This window comes from Macaca thibetana, chromosome 8 (assembly GCF_024542745.1).
Source record: "Macaca thibetana thibetana isolate TM-01 chromosome 8, ASM2454274v1, whole genome shotgun sequence".
Taxonomy (NCBI): domain Eukaryota; kingdom Metazoa; phylum Chordata; class Mammalia; order Primates; family Cercopithecidae; genus Macaca; species Macaca thibetana.
The window spans coordinates 78,225,200-78,244,665 of record NC_065585.1 but is presented as its reverse complement, the minus strand read 5'-3'; the positions used below and the strand labels follow the sequence as shown (position 1 = coordinate 78,244,665).

The 19,466-nt window shown below is 41.5% G+C and overlaps 3 protein-coding genes across 7 annotated transcripts in view; all 3 read left to right on the top strand.

Annotated features, from left to right (window-relative positions):
• VXN (vexin) overlaps positions 1 to 19,466 on the top strand; it is a 965,102-nt gene that overhangs the window by 852,734 nt on the left and 92,902 nt on the right. The window lies entirely within an intron of this gene.
• Positions 15,670 to 17,391, top strand: RRS1 (ribosome biogenesis regulator 1 homolog). Its single transcript, XM_050802069.1, has one exon. The coding sequence runs from the start codon at positions 15,794 to 15,796 to the stop codon at positions 16,889 to 16,891; it is 1,098 nt and encodes a 365-aa protein (XP_050658026.1). The 5' UTR covers positions 15,670 to 15,793; the 3' UTR covers positions 16,892 to 17,391.
• ADHFE1 (alcohol dehydrogenase iron containing 1) overlaps positions 19,146 to 19,466 on the top strand; it is a 37,019-nt gene continuing 36,698 nt past the window's right edge. For 2 of the 5 annotated variants that reach the window (XM_050802061.1, XM_050802062.1), the window contains exon 1: positions 19,169 to 19,242. Coding sequence is in view for 1 of the 5 variants with exons in the window: in XM_050802063.1 (XP_050658020.1) it covers positions 19,184 to 19,242 (59 nt within the window). In the remaining 4 variants the exon portion in view is untranslated. Of the gene's footprint in view, positions 19,243 to 19,466 lie in introns of all 5 variants that reach the window. The other 3 variants (XM_050802063.1, XM_050802065.1, XM_050802067.1) reach the window with 3 other exon arrangements.

The following is a 19,466-nucleotide window of genomic DNA, read 5'->3' as shown; positions in this document are numbered from 1 at the left end:
TAATAATTTTGGAGTGTTCATCAAAACTAAACGTGGAGTACCCTTTGATCCCACTATTCTGTTACTCAGGTATCTATCCCAAAGATGTACAAAGATATACAGTATATGCAAATATGTGCAGTGCAACAGCGTAAGAATAAGGATGACTCTAATGTCCACCAATAGAGATAGTTAACAAAATTACAATGCATTCACATTATGGAATGCAATGCAGTTATTTTAAAATTTAGTAGATTTAAACATATTGATACTGAAATAGCTCTAAGACATTGTCAGAGATCATAATGCTCACCAAATGTTGTATTTACTCCTGTTTCTAACACCTCTTGCACTTAAGCAAGTCCACATGATTAGTTCTGGCCAATAGGCTTAGAAAAAAGGTAACATGTATCATTTCTGGGCTGAAACAGCAAAAAGCTCATAGCCTTCTCTGCAGTTGCACCTCTCCTATGACAGCAACCAAAGAGGGTGCAGTTTTTAAAAGTGAAAACTGCAAAAGCCTAGGACCCTGAATAACTCTGTGAAGCAGAGATGACCCCTGACCAATCCATAAAATACGAATAAGAAATAAATTTTAAGTGTGTTAAAACCACTGGAATTTTGTCATCAATTTGTTACTGTAATACAACCTAGCCAAACCTAATTAATATTTATTGTTAAGGGGTGGGGGAAAGCAAATCACAGGAAAAAAAATTGAAAAGTATGATCCTATAAATGTTTTCTAAACTATACACGTGTGTACTTTCTTATATATGAATGTAAATCTCTCAAGGGTTAACAATTTTCATCTCTGAGAAGCGGAAGTCAAAATCTTAGGGAAAGAAGAGATAAAATGATAAGGAATTCCATGCTTCTATACTGCCTGAATTTTTCAAAAGCATATTTTATGCATTGCTTGTATAGTTAAATATTTTCTAAAGAAAAAAGCCAGATTGTTTCTTAAATATAATCTAAGATTGCTTCCAAATCTTCCAACATTTCACATGTACCATCCCCATCAACATCTCCTTTCTACTCTCCTCTCTTCCTCACACTGGAGAGTGGAAAACTCCAGACTAAGAGGCTGGCTCTTCAATATAAACAACTCGGAACCCCAACTGATAGCCTTTTCAATGATGCTGTGTGAGAAATAAGTTAGCATTATTACCTAACAGTTTGCATCACTTTTCTGACAATGCCTAGAATTGGCAAATTAATTAGACTCAGAATTAGAATCCACTCTTGTTTTGTTACAAACATAATTATATCCCACTATCAGAAAAGATTCTTCTAGGCCAAGCTTCAATATTCATGGTTAAAGAAAAGTCTAATTCACTCTCTAATGAAGGATGCCTTGCACAATTAGAGTAAACTGAGGGAAAGTGCATATGATTCTTTCCTAAAGCATCCATTTCTAGAGATGCCAATCCTTCCCACTGATCCTTTTAACACTTTATTCTAAAGTACTCTTCTCCTAGGTTTTCTGCTATTTTCCTACCTTACGCACTAAGAGGTCTGTAACATTATCAGCTATTGCAAAGGAAGCTTTGGGCAAAGTAAATGGAGAAGTCTTTTTATCTTTTTTTAAAAGGTTACTTGGCTAAGCAGGTTTAATATTTTTCTTACATAATAATGTAATATATTTTATGGGATATGTAGTTTACTGAGGTACTTTATTCTAATAATCTACGACCACCTTTACCTCTTTAAAGTTCCTTCTGAAAGACTTCAACAGTAATTCACATGCTATTTTAGGTATTTTTCTTTATATAGACTTCCATGGAGTTAAGCTAATGGTCTTTTGACTATTTTTGAATACCACAATCTGGTTGGGATCATTTGCATATGAGATATTTTTAGAGAATAGTTTGAACCATAAATTTTAAAACTCCAGTTCTATTAAGCTGAGATTTTGATAACTCAAAATGAAGGAAATGTGAATGCCTGAAGACACCTCCAAAATAGTAAAATAGCAGATAAACCAATCTGCTATTTAAAGGATGTAACAATCACATTCAATACCAAGTTCAATACTAGTAATAAAAGCTAACATGTAACAAATACTTTCCATGTGCCAGACATGATGCATATATTATCTTATTTAATCCTCACAATAGGATGAAGAAGATATTGTAATTTTTCTTCAGTTTACAGATAAGAAAAATGAAGTCTATACAATTTAAATATGTTGATCAGTGTAGTACTTTGCTAGGGCTGCCCTAACAAAGTAACATACACTGGGTGGGTTAAACAATAGAAAGTAGGCCAGGCGCAGTGGCTCACGCCTGTAATCCCACACTTTAGGAAGCTGAGGCAGGCAGATCACTTGAGGTCAGGAGTTCAAGGCCAGCCTGACCAACATGATGAAACCTCATCTCTACTAAAAATACAAAAATTAGCGGTGCATGGTGGCATGTGCCTGTAATCCCAGCTATTTGGGAGGCTGAGGCAGGAGAATCACTTGAACTCAGGAGGTGAAGGTTGCAGTGAGCCAAAATCATGCCATTGCACTCCAGCCTGGGTGACAGAATAAGACTCAGTCTCAAAAAAAAAAAGGAAGGAAGAAAGGGAGGGAGGGAGGGAGGGAGGGAGGGAAGAAAGGAAGGAAAGAAGGAAGGAACTTTCTCATATTCTAGAGTCTAAAGTCCAAAATAAAACTGTGAGCAGGGTTGGTTCCTTGTAAGGACCATGAAGGAAGGACCTGCTCCAGGCCTCATTCCCTGGCTTATAGATGGCTGTCTTCTCCATGTCTTCACATCATCTTCCTTCTTAAGTGTGCATGTTCAAAGTTCCTCTTTTTTTTTTTTTTTTTATTTTGTTTGGGTTTTAAAAATTAGTATTATTGGCGGACATGGTGGCTCATGCCTGTAATCCCAGCACTTTGGGAGGCTGAGGAGGGTGGATCACCTGAGGTCAGCAGTTCGAGACCAGCCTGACCAACATGGAGAAACCCCATCTCTACTAAAAATACAAAATTAGCCAGGCACAGTGGCACATGCCTGTAATCCCAGCTACTCAGGAGGCTGAGGCAGGAGAATCGCTTGAACCTGGGAGGCAGAGGTTGCAGTGAGCTGAGATGGTGCCATTGCACTCCAGCCTGGGCAACAAGAGTAAAAGTCCGCCTCAAAAAAAAAAAAAATTATTATTATTATTATTATTATTATTATTATTATTATCTTAGAGATGGGGTCTTGCTCTATTGCCCGGGCTGGAGTGCAATGGCAAATGTCAAAAATGTGGCATGAAATAGGACAATTTTGAATTCATAGTTGAGCTTTCATGAAAGGAAAAAATAGTTTCAGAGACCAAAAGCAAAGAAAGAACTAAAAACTAGAGAGGATGCTACAGCAGTCCTGGGAGGGTGGAAAGGATTGGTGCTGATCTCCAACACCTAAGGATTTGGATTTTACGGCTCATAGGAAAAGATCTCGGGCCACATGAAGTGGGAAATTAGAAACAAGATCCCCAAATAGGTCTAGATGAAAGAGTAAACTAAAAAAATTTAAAAATCCAACCAGTAATGGAAGGAAATTATAATAAAGAAGCTTAAAGGGCATAACCTGGATTGGGTATGAAAAAAATATTTTACCTATGCTTGAGATGATGGATACCCCATTTACCCTGATATGATTATTACACATTGCATGCCTATATCAAAATATCTCACATAACCCATAAAAATTAATTTTGAAAATGTTTTAACTCAATTTTGCTATGGGCTCCTTCTCATGTGGGTTGGGTTTAGATTTATATAACCCAAATGATCTAGGAGCCCCTAAACCAAGTTATTAATTTTTTAAAAAGGTTTCCAGCTAATGATGAAGCAAATTCAAAACTTCTCTGAGAGGACATGTCCTCAATCCAGATTACATAGGATTCTCACAGATAAAGCCTTGCCAAAAACAAGTGCATAATTTGAAACTACCAAACACATGGAAAATCAATCAACATACGCAACAAAAGCAGTATTAGGCCCTTGGGGTCTTTAGATAATAGAGCTAACAGATGGAGACCATAATACATGTTCTAAGTAAAGACCTAAAAGACAAACTTAAAATATGCAAAAAGCCCAAGATACTATGTGAAAATAACAGACCTGAAAACAAAACAATTAGAATTTTTACAAATCAAAAGTATAGCGTGTTCATTACAAGTTCAATCGATTATTTCTTTCTTTCTTTCTTTTAGAGGCAGGGTCTAACTCTGTCGCCCAGCTTGGAGAATCATAGCTCACTGCAGACTTGAACTCCTGGGCTCAAGCAATCCTCCTGCCTCAGCCTCCTGAGTAGCTGGGACACAAGCACATGCCACCACACCTGGCTAATTTTATAAATTAAATTAAAACCGCAATTACTTTTGCACCGACCTAATTTCTTTTTCCGTTTTTTTAAAGAGATGAGGTATCACTATGCTGCCTAAGCTGGTTTCAAACTCCTGGCCTCAAGCTATCTTCCCATCTTAGTCTCCCAAAGCACTGGGATTACAGGTGTGAGCCACTGCACCTGGCTCTCAGTAGATAGTTTACAAAGCAGTTAATATAAATACGAAGGGAAAATTAGTGAAATGGGAAACTGACCTGAGGGAGTACCCTGAAGACAGCACGCAGAGACAAAGAAAACAAAGTTCTAATGTATTTATTTATATTCCAGAAAAAGAAAACAGAAATGGCAGGGGAAATACTCAAAATGAGAAAGACTAATAATGTTAGTGAAAGACATAAACCCTCCAATTCAGGAAAGAGAAATCCTGAGTATGATAAATACAAAGAAATCCACAGTTAGAACTATTTTGGTGAAACCACAGAACCCGAAGACACTGCGAAGACCTTGGACGAAGCCACAGAGAAAAGAGAAGAAAGAAGACACTGAGACATAGTTTTGGGTGCAAAATGTTTATTAGGGATCAACTCCCAGGAGAGGAAAAGGGTGGAAGGAGGACTGAGCAGAGGGAGAAATCACCCTGTGATGCGGTCTGACAAGGCCTCAGCCAACCCAGCAGGGAGCTCAGAGGAAAGGGTGACCTTTCAGAGCGCCCTGCACTGGGCTGAAATGGCTGGCCAGGCCTGTCTATCCCTGCCATGCTCAGTTGCAGAAGGCAGGTATTCCATAGACCATGATTTCAGGGGAAGCAGCCCTCTGCAACTGAGACAGACCTGAAAAGAGCTGCCAGGTAGAGGCTGTGTGACGGTCACAGTCCTCCCCATCTGGACAGGAAGTTGTCCTGGAAGAGGGATCTGGGAGGCAAATCTCTGCATCTAACATAGGAGTTATCTACATGGAATGACAATTCAACTGACAGATTTTTTAGTAGCAGCAATAGCAGCAAGAAAACAAACCAAAATAAAACAAAAGATAATGGGATAATATCCTCAAAGAACTGAAAAAATAAATAATAACTGGCAGCCTGGATTTCAAATCCAGCCAACTTACCATTCAACAGTGAGGGTGAAATAAAGCCATAGGAACAAAGACTACAACTGTTTACTACTAATTGACCCTCACCAACAAAACTACTAAAAGATGTGTTTCAGGATGAAGGAAAATGAACCAAAAAGGAAGGACCAAAATGTAAGGAGTGATGAGCAAAGAAATATATAACCATATGGCCAAATTTCACTACATAAAATAGTGTTTTTAAGATGATTAATCTGTAGTGCATAAAAACAAGATGGAGCTAAAACTCAAGAAAATAGTAGTGTGTATGAAAAGAGTGCCGTCAGAGTTAAAGCATTCAAAAATTCATATATTTGATAGGAGAAGGGTAAAGTTGTTTAACTTTAGATTTAAGTCAATTATGCTGTTAACACTCGAAGGGTCACCCCAGAAGGATAAAAATAGAGTGTTCAATTTCCAAACTAGTAGGAAGTTAAGGTTAAAATGTAAAAGAAAACTCAAGTGAGCTATTAAAATGCAGGAGCAGAGGAAAAAATAGAAATAGAAAAGTCCAGGTAGACAGATAGCACAAAATAAGATAGAAATAAATTCAATACATCAGTAATGACAATAAATATAATCTAACTGTACTAATTTAAAGTCAGATATTGGCAGATTTTACATAAAAAACAAATCAACAAAATTCAGATATATGTTGCTTAAAGAGACATATAGCTAAAGCAAAAAGATGCAAAGAGGTTGAAAATAAAAAAATGAAAAAAGATGTACCATGTACACACTAACCACGAACAACATAGCTATAGTGTCATCGAAAGCATTTTTAGGAATAAAGATGGTTGCTATGTTATAATAAAAAGATAAAAGGAAAACATCACCAGGAAGATTCAGCAATTCAAAATGTTATGTTTTTAATATTAGAGCATCAAATATAGAATGGGAATTTATAATCAAAGTAGAAAGTTTCAACACATCTTACAGTAACTGATAGATCAAGAAAACACAAAATTAGTAAGAACATGGAAGATTTAAATAATAAAGTTAAGAAAATACCATTGTGATTATGTCTTCACCGGTCTAAAACCTTCCATGACTCCCTATTGCCTATAGTATCAAATTGAAATTCTTCTTCTTGATCCTAAAGTTGCACCACAGTTGGCACCATCCTGACCATTTGCCAAGCTTATTTCTTACCTGTCCCCAACACAAATCATCTATTCTAGGCAAATCAAACTGCTAGTGAACCAGAAAGAAGAAGCTTTATGATGTAGTGTTTATGTTCATGGACTCTGAGATTGGACTGCAAAGGTTCAAATCCTGATTCTACCAACTATTAACTGCATAGTAACTTAATAACTTAATCTTTATGACCCTCAGTCTTCTCATCTATAAGATGAGGATATTGATAACATCTACCTCTTAGGCCTATTGTGAGGATTTATACAGACAATCAGTGCCTGACATATTACACTTGCCATAAGTATTAGCTACACACCTTTATTTACATTGTTACCATCTACTGGAATGCTCCTTTCCTTCTCCTGTCTATTAAAACTCAGGCTCAAAAGCCAACTCAGGATCTTCCTCTTTAATAAAGCCTTCATCAGTTACTCCCTACAGCCTTCATTTATCTCCCTCTCCTACAATACAGTAGTTCTTAACCTTGTGAAAGAGGGACAGAGAGTCACCGATGCCTTTGAGAATCTGATGGGAAAAAATCTTCTATTCATAAAAATGCACTTGCATATACACATTTGCATAAAACATCAAGGGAGTCATGTCCCTGTAAAGCTCACCCATGGATCCCCAATTACAAACATCTGACTTCAAGTCTGTGGTTCACCATCACCCACCCTGTTCTGCTGAGGCCATCTTAACAAAAGCACAGACTGCTACATGGAGCTGGAAGAGGCACAGAGAGAAGCTGGTGAAGCTCACTTCATACATAAGGAAATTCACAGAGAAGTAAAGTGACTGGCCAAAGTCATATACAACTGTGGAGTGACAGAGATGGAGCTGGAGGCTGTCCCCTGACTAGCCCTGTAGAGTTCTTTGCAAAAGTGTGCTTGACAAACTAATCTCCAACTCATAGAACTCTAAAACTGAGAAATCATGTTAGCCCATTTTTCAGGTGGGGTGATGATCTCTTAGGGAATTTATCCCCAGGTAATCAGGCCAAAAATCCCAAGACTGATACTCAGAATAATAATTACTAAACATACTAGTAATGTTTTGTTTTTGTTTTCATTTTTTTTTTTACTTTACTTCCTTGTATTAAAATTTCCTCACTAACTTTCTCTGAAGCAACATCAAACTAGGAAGCACAAACCTGTCCCAATTTTATTATTTGGGGAAGTTAATTCTGAAGCTGTCTTTAAAACTTTTCTGTAACTGTAATAATCAAAGGACATCATCAGTTCTAGATCTTGAGCTAGAAAAGAGATAGTCAATCCACAATGCTTCCATTCTCAGATTCAACTTTATAAACATAAATATTTTATAAATATCTCCTCTATCTTCTTCTCTACGACATTTTGCCAGAACAAGTAGCAAACAATAAAATGGACTATATGCTGTGCATTCTCTCTTTAATGGTAAGCAAAGAAAAAAGAAAAGAATTACAAATAAGTTATAAAACACAATAATCAGCCTCCACATAATTAAAAACTGATTGACATTTGTATAGTCACAGACTCCTTGTGCACACAGGAAGCTGTTTCAATATGTGAAATCATACAGTCAGCCTAGGAAATGAGATAAATGACTCAGAAAGAGGGGGAGGTTTGTACAATGAGATATCCTGGAAAAAACTTTAATCAACAACTAGGAAAGAAAGCACTTTATAAGAAAACAACATGGAGCACCTGAAGGATGGAGGTTTGAAACAAAAGAAAAGGATCATAGAGATGAATTGTAAAGGCCACCTCTTCAAAACCCTTCATTTTCAAGATAAATGAGACCTAAACTTTGTTTCCTTTGAAATTCATAGGCTTTCCCGGGAAGGAAATCCCAGATACACCATAAGAAGTCAGCTTCCTCAGCTACAAATTCACAGTATTTTGGATAATGAGGCAAGGGAAATAAACATTAGGAAATGCCAGGAACATTATTTATACATTCTAAATAAGTTCTGTTTAGGCCTGGGGGAAAGCACCTATGCTAGAATCAACTGGATCTTCTGCATCCCCAAGCGGCCCAGGGAGCTGACAAGACTGGTGCACTCTCAGAGGCTGACAAGTACACAGTGACACCTACTTGCCACTAAGAGGTTCTTCCCTTTGCTGTCTTCCTTTGGCAAGTAAAAACACTTTGAAAAAGAAGTGTAGGCTACAGAACTGACCACATATGTGGTCAGAGTTTTGGTTTTTCTATCCATTGTTTTCACTTTTCATAGATGTATTCTAAAAAATAATGGGTTAATAATGTTTAGAAATAATTCACAGTTAAGAAGGGCCAGGAATTCATGTTTATTAGGCATAGTCACAACTTCATAACTTCCCTGTGTATTCTTAATATTGCTCTAGTGGGAAGTTTAAAAGAAAAATTTGATTGGCAGTTACTTCATTTAGAAAGGATTGATATTTCATACATGGTCTTTGACTACAAAGGCAAATTGAAGGCTGCATGGCAACAAGGTTGCTTTCCTTCCGGGAAAGATATTCCGGACTCATCTGCCTCGTCTGGAGTAAATCTACTCTAAAGCAGTTTACAAAAACTGTTCAGGTGCTACTGATTAATAAAAATCCAAAAGGATTTTTTACTCATTGCTTTAAATTCAAAAATTAAAATGCAATTAAAATGATAGATTAATAAGCAGATCTAAATTTTCTGTTATTAGATTCTTCGAGTGCAAATATCCCTAAAATTCTGGAAATTTAGCTTTCCATTTTATATCAGTTTTTCATCCATGTAACTGATCTCCTTATAGAAGTAAAATCTAAAGAGTAATACCAATCTCATTCTCTTAGGATACGATGATGATGTTTTATGAATAAAAACTATCAGTTAGTGGTACTTATTTATCTTATAGGCCATAATAAGATTGTGGCAAATGCAAAAAACTGTATCTAGCAATTTTTGGAAAATAAAAACCATTGTGTCTTTACGGCATTGGAGCTCAGAAAAACAATGCCCCAAAGTAAGGTGCTTTGGCATGCTGAGTACTTTGAGCTGGAGGATACTAGAAGGACCCTAGAAACAAAGCTTCTCTCTGGTCTTCTCCTGCCCTCCTGTCTCCTGGTCCCTCTTTTACCCTAAGGCAGGCCATAGAAATCAGAATTCCTCTTCCCCACAGTGGGTCATAGAAACTAAACATATTTCTCTCAACTTCCATTGCCTTTCTGCATATGAGCTGGTCATAAAGAAATTCTCTGGTCTACCTTGTCTGATAGTAGATCATAAAACCCTTATTCCAGAAGGGGTCTTGCTCTATACCGAGGAGGAAGGAATGCCACACAGAGAGGCCAAGAAGAATCCAAATAGACAGGCCTTGTTGGGTTGTTCCCCTTCAATCTATTAAATTAGATTATTTCCTTTGTGTCCAATCCCATTTTTACATGGTTGTCCACTCTTCATTGAATCTAAGCATAAAAATGGACAGTTTTCCCTTAGGTCTTTGGGTCTTCACTGTGAAGGCTTCCGTGTCATGCAAAACTTTGACTGAATAAATTTGCCGTGCTTTTGTCTTGTTAACCTGTCTTTTGTTATAGGAGTGTCAAACATGACAACCCGCCTCCTTTTTTTTTTTTTTTTTTTTTTTTTTTTTTTTGAGATGCTCCGTTAGCCAGGCTGGAGTGCAGTGGCCCAATCTCGGCTCACTGCAACCTCCAACCTCCCAGGTCCAAGCGATTCTCCTGCCTCAGTCTTCTAAGTAGCTGGGATTACAGGCGCCCGCCACCACGTCTGGCTAATTTTTGTATTTTTAGTAGAGACGGGTTTCACCATATTGGCCAGGCTGGTCTCAAACTCCTGACCTCATGTGATCTGCCCACCTCGGCCTCCTAAAGTGCTGGGATTATAGGCATGAGCCACCGGCAGCCATGACCCTTTTGAGGGCTAAGGAACGGTATCACAGCATTTTCACCCCGCAACAGAGTCCAAAACAACTTAAATCAGTTCCAAAAGTCTACCATCATTTTTACTATCCTAAAATCCAAAGTTCTTTGTAGGTGAATGTACAAAGTTTGATCGTTTTTCTATCTGCTTCTACATTAACTATACAAAATGCTATATCTTCTTTGTTCCTCTTTAAAATAAAACAAACTTTTAGTACAGGTTTCTCACTAAGACTGAAATACATAAATACAAGTTTTGTCTATGATTAAGAAACTTTTTTTCCTTTAAGTACTTCCAAATTAAAATTACAAATCAGTAAAAATGAGCCATGTGAAAATAATGTAAGCATTTCAAGGGCCCTTTTCTCCTATTTTATCAAATTACTGGCACATTGAATTTCCCAGACAAAAATACTTTTATAAACTATGTTCACAGCAGGATTAAAGAATGGTTGAATCATCCCTGACAATTTCCGCTACCAAAAAGAGGCAACTGAAAAAAGAGACATTTAGAAAGTAAATCTAAGTTAATGTGGCATCAAAGAATGAAAAAGAAACTTCTTACAAAAATGTTTTACTGACCAACATAGTTATGTTTTGAGGGAACATGAAAGGTATTGCTTTCATGGCTTTAACCTTCTTGTTCCTGTTTTGGGAAAAACTCTCCCTTCCGGGTTCACTTTACAATAATTGCTACAAAAATATAATTGCTGCTTTTTCTGCCCTGCACCTCACCTCACTTTTGCCTTTCTTGAGGAATGTTCTTAAGGCTCTAGAGAGATCTAAGATGGAAAATAAGAGTGGGAAAGAAATACTTGGAAAACAAGCATAACGAGGACTATCATGACATGTGACTAAAACATAGTTGTTTGGGGCCAGATCATGAACATCCAAGACCAAGAACAGTCGCTATTCCATCAAGGAGAAAGGAGAGTCTCTGAGAAGAGTGATTTGGCCAGATGCACAAAAGGTAAAGCTTCAGGACTGCCCTGAAAAGAATATGGAAGCAGGAAATGTTGGGATGCTCCTAGGATGGTTCCCAGGATATCACTCAGGGCAGCAAACAGGCAGTGGGTAATTTAAGAAAGATAAACAAAGAATACTTGCAGAGATGTGGGCAGTTTAAGGAAACTAACAAAGAACGGTAGTGCTGCATTAGCAGAGAACTATAATCACTCCTAGGCCTGCAGCAACCAAGGGAGCAGCTAGAGGAGCAGGAGGAGGATGGCTGCGTGGACAGGGCTACCTGATGGGAGCTGTGGCCTTTTGATGGACTTCTGATGGCAATCTGTATACATGCCCTCACTCTCTTCACACCTTCTGATCTTCTGTCACTGCCCCTGCTGACCAAACCCAGTTGGAAGCCAGGGACAAAGTGGAGAAAGAATATGGAGAAGCAGATGAAAGAGATCCAGTCTAGGAAAATAGTGGCAAGGTCATGGCAGTGGGAATGGAAAAGGTATAATACAGAGATAAACCAAACAAAACTTTTACATTGATTGGATTTGGAGATAAGAAGAGAAAAGTCAAGGATGATGTCATAATTTCAAGCCCAAGTTCTAGACTAGAATGATGATAACATCAACTGAGTTGGTCTTTACTAATTCTCAATGCCAGCACAGTGCCTCAGGCATCAAAGCCTTCTATAAACATTTCCTGGGAGAAAAAGAGGGGCTGGATGACGGATGGATGGATGAATGGATGGATGGATGGATGGATGGATGGATGATGGAAGGAGAAGCAAATTTGGGAGATGATGATGTGTTATGTCGTTTTAGCCATACTGAGTTTAGAATATGTTGAAAAAGCCCAGTAGGTAGTTGAAGATTTAATCCTAGAGCTCTGAAAAAGAAAGAAAGACGTACCTGTAAGAACCAGCTGCACAAAAGTGGTAGCTGACACCATGCAAGTGGATGATATGTCATAGAGAGCACATAGAGAGAAAAAGTGGGATCTGATGACCAAACTTAGGATCTCTCTGTATTTATGGGACATAAGGAGGAAGGGAAACCAACAAAGGAAAAAGACAACATATACCACCATTTGTTGTACTATTAATATATATTCATATATATTTCTACATCTCTGGTAGGCCTTCTTTTTCTTTTTTTAATGAAGGGGACTTTTATTTATTTATTTATTTATTTCAGAATCAGGGCCTCGCTCTGTTGCCCAGGCTGGAGTGCAGTGGCACCATCACAGCTGAGTGTAACTTCAAACTCCTGGGCTCAAGGGAGCCTTCCTCAGCCTCCTAGTAGCTGGGACTACAAACACATGCCACCATGGCCAGCTAATTTTTTTGTTTTTTGTAGAGACAGGGTCTCACCATCTTGCTCACACTGGTCTCAAACTCTCAGTCTCAAGGGATCTTCCCGCCTTGGCCTCCCAATATTCTGAGATTACAGGTGTGAGCCACCACACCTGGCCAGGGCCTTCTTTTTCTGGACACCGTATAGTCTTGCCTAAAATAAGAATGATACAAATGCAACCTGGAGACCACAACTTACTCACTTACCTCAGTAAGATTTTTTTTAAGCCCAAAATCCCAATCTTACTGTTTTTGCTCACCTTGAATCTAACATAATCAATATTAATAACCTTTAATTAGATAACCCTATAATGTTTATGCTTTCAAACAATCATTTATTGAATGCCTAATATATGCCCAGCACTATGTGGAAGTAAAAATCAGTCTCTAGTCTTCAAGTAAATTAAAATCAATTTAGACTATTAAAAAAACCACTGAATATGGCTGAGCATGGTCATTCACGCCTGTAATCCTAGCACTTTGAAAGGCCAAGGTAGGTGGATCAGGAGTTTGAGACCAGCCTGGGTCACATGGCAAAACCCCGGCTCTACAAAAAATACACACACACACACACATACACACAAACAGCCAGGTGTAGTGGCACATGCCTGTAGTCCCAGCTTCGTAGGGGGCTGAGGCAGGAAGTTCACTTGAACCCAGGAGGTTGAGGCTGCAGTAAGCCGAGATTGTGCCACTTCACTCCGGCCTGGGTGACAAAGTGACACCCTGTCTAAAAAAAAAAAAAAAAAAAAAAAAAAACACTGAACATAAAACAGAGCTCAATTAAAAGCTGACCTGTATGCTCCAGATCATACCATTTAACACTTGTCAACCTCTGCTCTTTTTTTCCCAATTCAGAAGACTGACAGAGAAGCTAACTCCTATATATCTGTACTTCCTATTAAAGGTCCAATGATGTTACATTATATAGTTAATTTCTTCTTACCTTTCTTCCCCAGTATTCCATCATAAGGTCTCAGTTATCTTTGCACCTAGTGTCTGGCACATGGTAGCCATTCAATTAAATGTGTGTCAAGTGATTGAATGAATAAGAAACCAAGCCAAGCCTGTAGCAGTCATATCAATACATTCAACTCTCTCCTATGGCAAATCCCAAAAGTTTAAGGCTCAAGGCAGTTAGCTAATATGGTCTTTGACATAGCCTTGGCAACATGGGATGACTGATGTTAAAGCCTTGATGCTGAAGTTAAAGTAGATTCAGGGGGAAAAATAAAGCAAATTCTAAAATGCTTTTGGGTAAGAGAAAGGCTAGTTCAATGCTGAAACTAAACTGAGTCTATTTGCTAATTACTGTTAAGTTAATTTCATTGGTTAATTCTCCAGCATAACACCGTCTAGGATAAACCTGGCCCCCAGTGAAAGGAAGATAAATCCTGTAAACCACACAATCAGCAGTGCCTCTGATACTCAAATGTACATACTAGTCACCTATAGATCTTATTAAAATAAACGTTCTGATAAATTACATCTAGAGTGAGACCTGAGATTCTGCATTTCCAACAAGCTCCCAGGGGATATTATGCTGCTGGTATGCAGACCACACTTTAATAAGTATCAAGAGCTTGGATGACAATCAGAGAACACATCTACAGACTTAAAGCCAGAGTTAACATATCTCTTGTTCTTATACTTCCTAGTTGCATAACTTTAGATAAGTCATTTCACCTCTCTGAGCTCTCCTTGTTTCATCTGTGAAAAAATATAGTTAATATAATAATTAATAACATAGTTAATACTAATAGCTAACACATATTGAGTTCTTACTATGTAGCAGGAACTAATGTTTCATGTTTGTCAATTTATAAATAAGGCTTTAGGTCAAACATCCTATCCAAGTAATTGTGACCTGATACCTGACTGTAGGCCGTTTAACTCAAGAACCACTGCAGAACACCATGCAGCACTGCCTCTTCAGCTTAGCTCCCAGAGCCTATGAAAACGAAATAATCGGTATTTAGCTAACTTGTATCGAGTACTCATATGCTCCAGGCCCTCGTTTAACCCTCCCTTGGAAGATATTAACTCATTTATCTTATAACCACCCTAGAAAGTATTTTTATCCTTATCTCACAGGCCTTAAAATGGCCTCAACAAGTAAAATTGCTGAAGGACCAACAGTGGCACAGTCAGGATTGGAACCTAGGCAGTGTAACTGCAGAGCCTGGCGGAGAGTGTAACTGCAGAGTGTAGCGTAGTTTCAGCATTGTACTAGACTAGGTTCTGTAACTGCAGAACCCCGGAGCTCCAAGTCAGCTAGCTCGCTAGGGTCGGTGCACACCTGCGCCCACTCGGGGCAGCTTCATTGCCAGAGCCACTGACTCCCAAAACAAAACCAATCTTCTACAATTAGCTCTGTGTGTATCTGTGGGATGTTATGTTTCTCGTGCCACAACTAGGAACCCTGAAAGCAAATTATGACTCCGGTGAAACAATTTGGCCCTAAGAAGGGTGATTGTCTAAACATCTTCACAACGGATTTACACAGAAATTGTAACATGCACTTGATTGGAAACCCACACCACAGGCAGTCCCAGGAATTTGTACCCGCCCTGGTCCTGGACCGCCCCGCCGGATTGCGCCCAAGACTGTCCCCGGACCACCATCCTAACACCACACCCTGAACTGCCCCCCCAGGACCGCCCCCTAGACCGCCCCCCAGGACCGCCCTCTCTAGACCGTCAGCGAGACTGTCCCAGGACCGCCCCCTGGACCGCCCCCGCGCCCCGCTGCATCCTGGGAATCGTAGTCCCAATCCTGCTCTGGAACGAGTAGTGCCGGCTGCTGGCGCCAGCTCCGCCTCTGTCAGGCGTCAGCCTAAGGTCCCGCTTCTAATCCTATCATCTCTCCATACCGCCCTCTGCCGGCCTTTCCTCTGGTTGCCCGGATGGCGAGCCGGTTCCGGGCGCTCCGGAAGCGAACCTTTCTTTTCCGGATTGGGCATCCCGGCGTCTGCACGTGGTTATGTTGCCGGAGTTTGGGCCGCCGCTGTAGGAAAAGTAACTTCAGCTGCAGCCCCAAAGCGAGTGAGCCGAGCCGGAGCCATGGAGGGCCAGAGCGTGGAGGAGCTGCTGGCAAAGGCAGAGCAGGACGAGGCAGAGAAGTTGCAACGCATCACGGTGCACAAGGAGCTGGAGCTGGAGTTTGACCTGGGCAACCTCCTGGCTTCGGACCGGAACCCCCCGACTGGACTGCGGTGCGCCGGACCCACGCCGGAGGCCGAGCTGCGGGCCCTGGCGCGGGACAATACGCAATTGCTCATCAACCAGCTGTGGCAGCTGCCCACGGAGCGCGTGGAAGAGACGATAGTGGCGCGGCTGCCGGAGCCCACCACACGCCTGCCGCGAGAGAAGCCTCTGCCCCGGCCGCGGCCACTTACACGCTGGCAGCAGTTCGCGCGCCTCAAGGGCATCCGTCCCAAGAAGAAGACCAACCTGGTGTGGGACGAGGTGAGCAGCCAGTGGCGGCGGCGCTGGGGCTACCAGCGCGCCCGGGACGACACCAAGGAATGGCTGATTGAGGTGCCCGGCAATGCCGACCCCTTGGAGGACCAGTTCGCCAAGCGTATTCAGGCCAAGAAAGAACGAGTGGCCAAGAACGAGCTGAACCGGCTGCGTAACCTGGCCCGCGCGCACAAGATGCAGCTGCCCAGCGCGGCCGGCTTGCACCCTACCGGACACCAGAGTAAGGAGGAGCTGGGCCGCGCTATGCAGGTGGCCAAGGTCTCCACCGCCTCTGTGGGGCGCTTCCAGGAGCGCCTCCCCAAGGAGAAGGCGCCCCGGGGCTCCGGCAAGAAGAGGAAGTTTCAACCCCTTTTCGGGGACTTTGCAGCCGAGAAAAAGAACCAGTTGGAGCTGCTTCGTGTGATGAACAGCAAAAAGCCTCAGCTGGATGTGACAAGAGCCACCAATAAGCAGATGAGGGAGGAGGACCAGGAGGAGGCCGCCAAGAGGAGGAAAATGAGCCAGAAGGGCAAGAGAAAGGGAGGCCGGCAGGGACCTGGGGGCAAGAGGAAAGGGGGGCCGCCCAGCCAGGGAGGGAAGAGGAAAGGGAGCTTGGGAGGCAAGATGAATTCCGGGCCGCGTGGCTTGGGTGACAAGAGAAAAGGAGGACAGCGCCCAGGAGGAAAGAGGAGGAAGTAATAGTTTCTCACCGTCGGACCCGACTGAAAACCAAGGACTATAAATACTAAGTGTTAAGTTCTAGGTACTTGTACGGGGACTCAGAAGGACCTGGCCGCTGCCTTCATTGAGTTTAAAGGGACAGGATTGCCCTTCCCTCAAGAGAGTATGTAAGTGTTGGACTGCAGAAATTAATGTTTTTCCCACAACCGAGACTTTGGCTGGAGATTAAGAACTTATTTGAGGATTTAAGAATTAGGGAAATAATTTGGTGGAAACCAGGAATGAGTTCTATTCTTAAACAGCCTTTTTTATTTTTAACTTTGGATATAGGGTGAGGTAGAGTTGGCCATATTTCACACTTAAATTGACGTATATGTCTCTGCATTATTTTTACAACAAGCTTGTGTATCAGAGCGGGGGGTGCGGGGAAGGGAAAGAAAACAGTTTCAGAATTGGATAGGCAAGTGACTGTTTTAAAGGTTAAGTAATAAAGATGTCTTATCTAGTGTGGCTTTTAATTTTCTGACTATTGGGTAGAAATTGTACATGAAGCCAGTTACCTGGATACCTGGTACAGATTATTTTTGTTTACTTTCTAAAAAACACAAAGCAGGCCGGGCGCAGTGGCTCACTCCTATAGAGTCCCAGCACTTTGGGAGGCAGAGGCAGGCGGATCACCTGAGGTCAGGAGTTTGACACCAGCCTGGCCAACACAGTGAAACCCCATCTCTACTAAAAATAAAAAAATTAGCCGGACATGGTGGCTGGTACCTGTAGTCTCAGCTACTTGGGAGGCTGAGGCAGGAGGATCGTTTGAACCTGGGAGGCAGAGGTTGCAGTGAGCCCAGATCACGCCACTGCACTCCACTCCAGCCTGGGCAACAGAGGGACCTCAAAAAAAAAAAAAAAAAAGCAATTAAATTATAATAGTTTCAGTGAGACCACTTTTAAACTTATACTTCTTTTGGTATCAAATATAATATTCAAAGTAGTAAAACCAATGGCTGTTTTTAAAAAAAGATTTTATGCTTTTCAACACCGAACACATGGATTTCCTGTAAATGATCAATTTGGGCTTCACTGACTAATGGTAACAATCCTCATTAACCCAGAAAACACTTAAATCTCTACATTTGTATCCCCAGGTGTGTGTGTGTGTGTTTGTTTTTAAGCTTGACGTCAGGTATAGTTTTGTTTGGGGAAGAAAGAAACAGACCCATAAGATTCTTAATTAACACGTTATTATCGGTGTTTTTTTTTTTTTTTTTTTAAGTTCCGGGGTACATGTGCAGGATGTGCACGTTTGTTACATAGGTAAACGTGTGCCATGGTGGCTTGCTGCACCATCAACCCATCACCTAAGTATTAAGCCTCTCTGCCCCCTTCTGTCCCCTGCCCCCAGGCCCCAATGTGTGTTGTTCCTTTCCCTGTGTACATGTGTTCTCATAGAACATTATTATCTTTTGATTCATTTGTCAAGTTGGCCTGAGCTGGTTTGGTTAGGAGGTGAAATGTTTATGTAGCTGTCCTTGGTCTTCTTCCTGCCCATCAGTCTCTTCCAGTTTGATCTCAAATTCATTTCTATAAAACTTAATATCTCCTGTAAAGGATTCAGATTTCATAATAACAGATTACTAAAAATGCACATGTTTAGTTGTTACTGCCTTTGGATACTTTCTGATAAAGTTGAGCTTCGTCGTTAATCAGCTTTTCCACTGGGGCATGGCAGATATGGCACTGCCAAGCCCTCCCGGAGCATAGCCTAATCATGGCAAGTTTTAACTATTGATGAAACCATTTTGCTTTCATCAAAAGCAAAGCCATTCACACAGTATTTAGCAAAGACCCTCGGGCTCTGCTAGGTTCTTGTTTACTGTTAAAACAGTTTAAAGGCAGGGTCTTGATCACTTAAAATACTCCCAGAAGGGAAAGTAATATTTTAAAGGATTCACAAATCCTTTAAACATGGAAAAAGAATGTCCCTGTTTCTCTCCCTTTCCCCAAGTCCTCAACATGTGAAAAATAGAGGATAAGTAAAGAGATTTAAGGCCGGACCCGAGGCCCTGCAGAGCAGTTACCTTCTACGGCAATGTCAAGGGTGGATGGTGCGAGTGCGGCTGGGGCAGCTGGGGTTCTGGTTCTTACTCCGTGGGAAAATGGCCCTGAGCCCGACTGGGCTGAGGCTTAGACAGGTGACCCGGCGGAGCGGGTGGGCAGGCGCGGCCGAGGGGCGGGAGGCGAGCGGCCTCCGTGATTGGCCGGCGGAGGGGGCGGTGTAGGACCCGGGGAGGGTAGAGGACTCCCAGCGCCATGGCCGCAGCCGCCCGGGCCCGGGTCGCGCACTTGCTGAGGCAACTGCAACGCGCAGCGTGAGTGCGGGGCCGGCGGGCGGGCAGGGGACCGCAGGATGCCACTGTGCTCACGCAGCCCCCTGGGTGTGACCCGCTCGGATCCTGCTCAGTCTTCTCCGCTTGCTTTCAAGAATTCGGGGAAAGGGATACCGCCCTGAACTCCCACCGCGCGCCAGGCGGAACAGCCAGGTCACAGAGTGTGCGATGCAGCCTCGCAGGGCGCAATGAGGCAGCCTTTACTC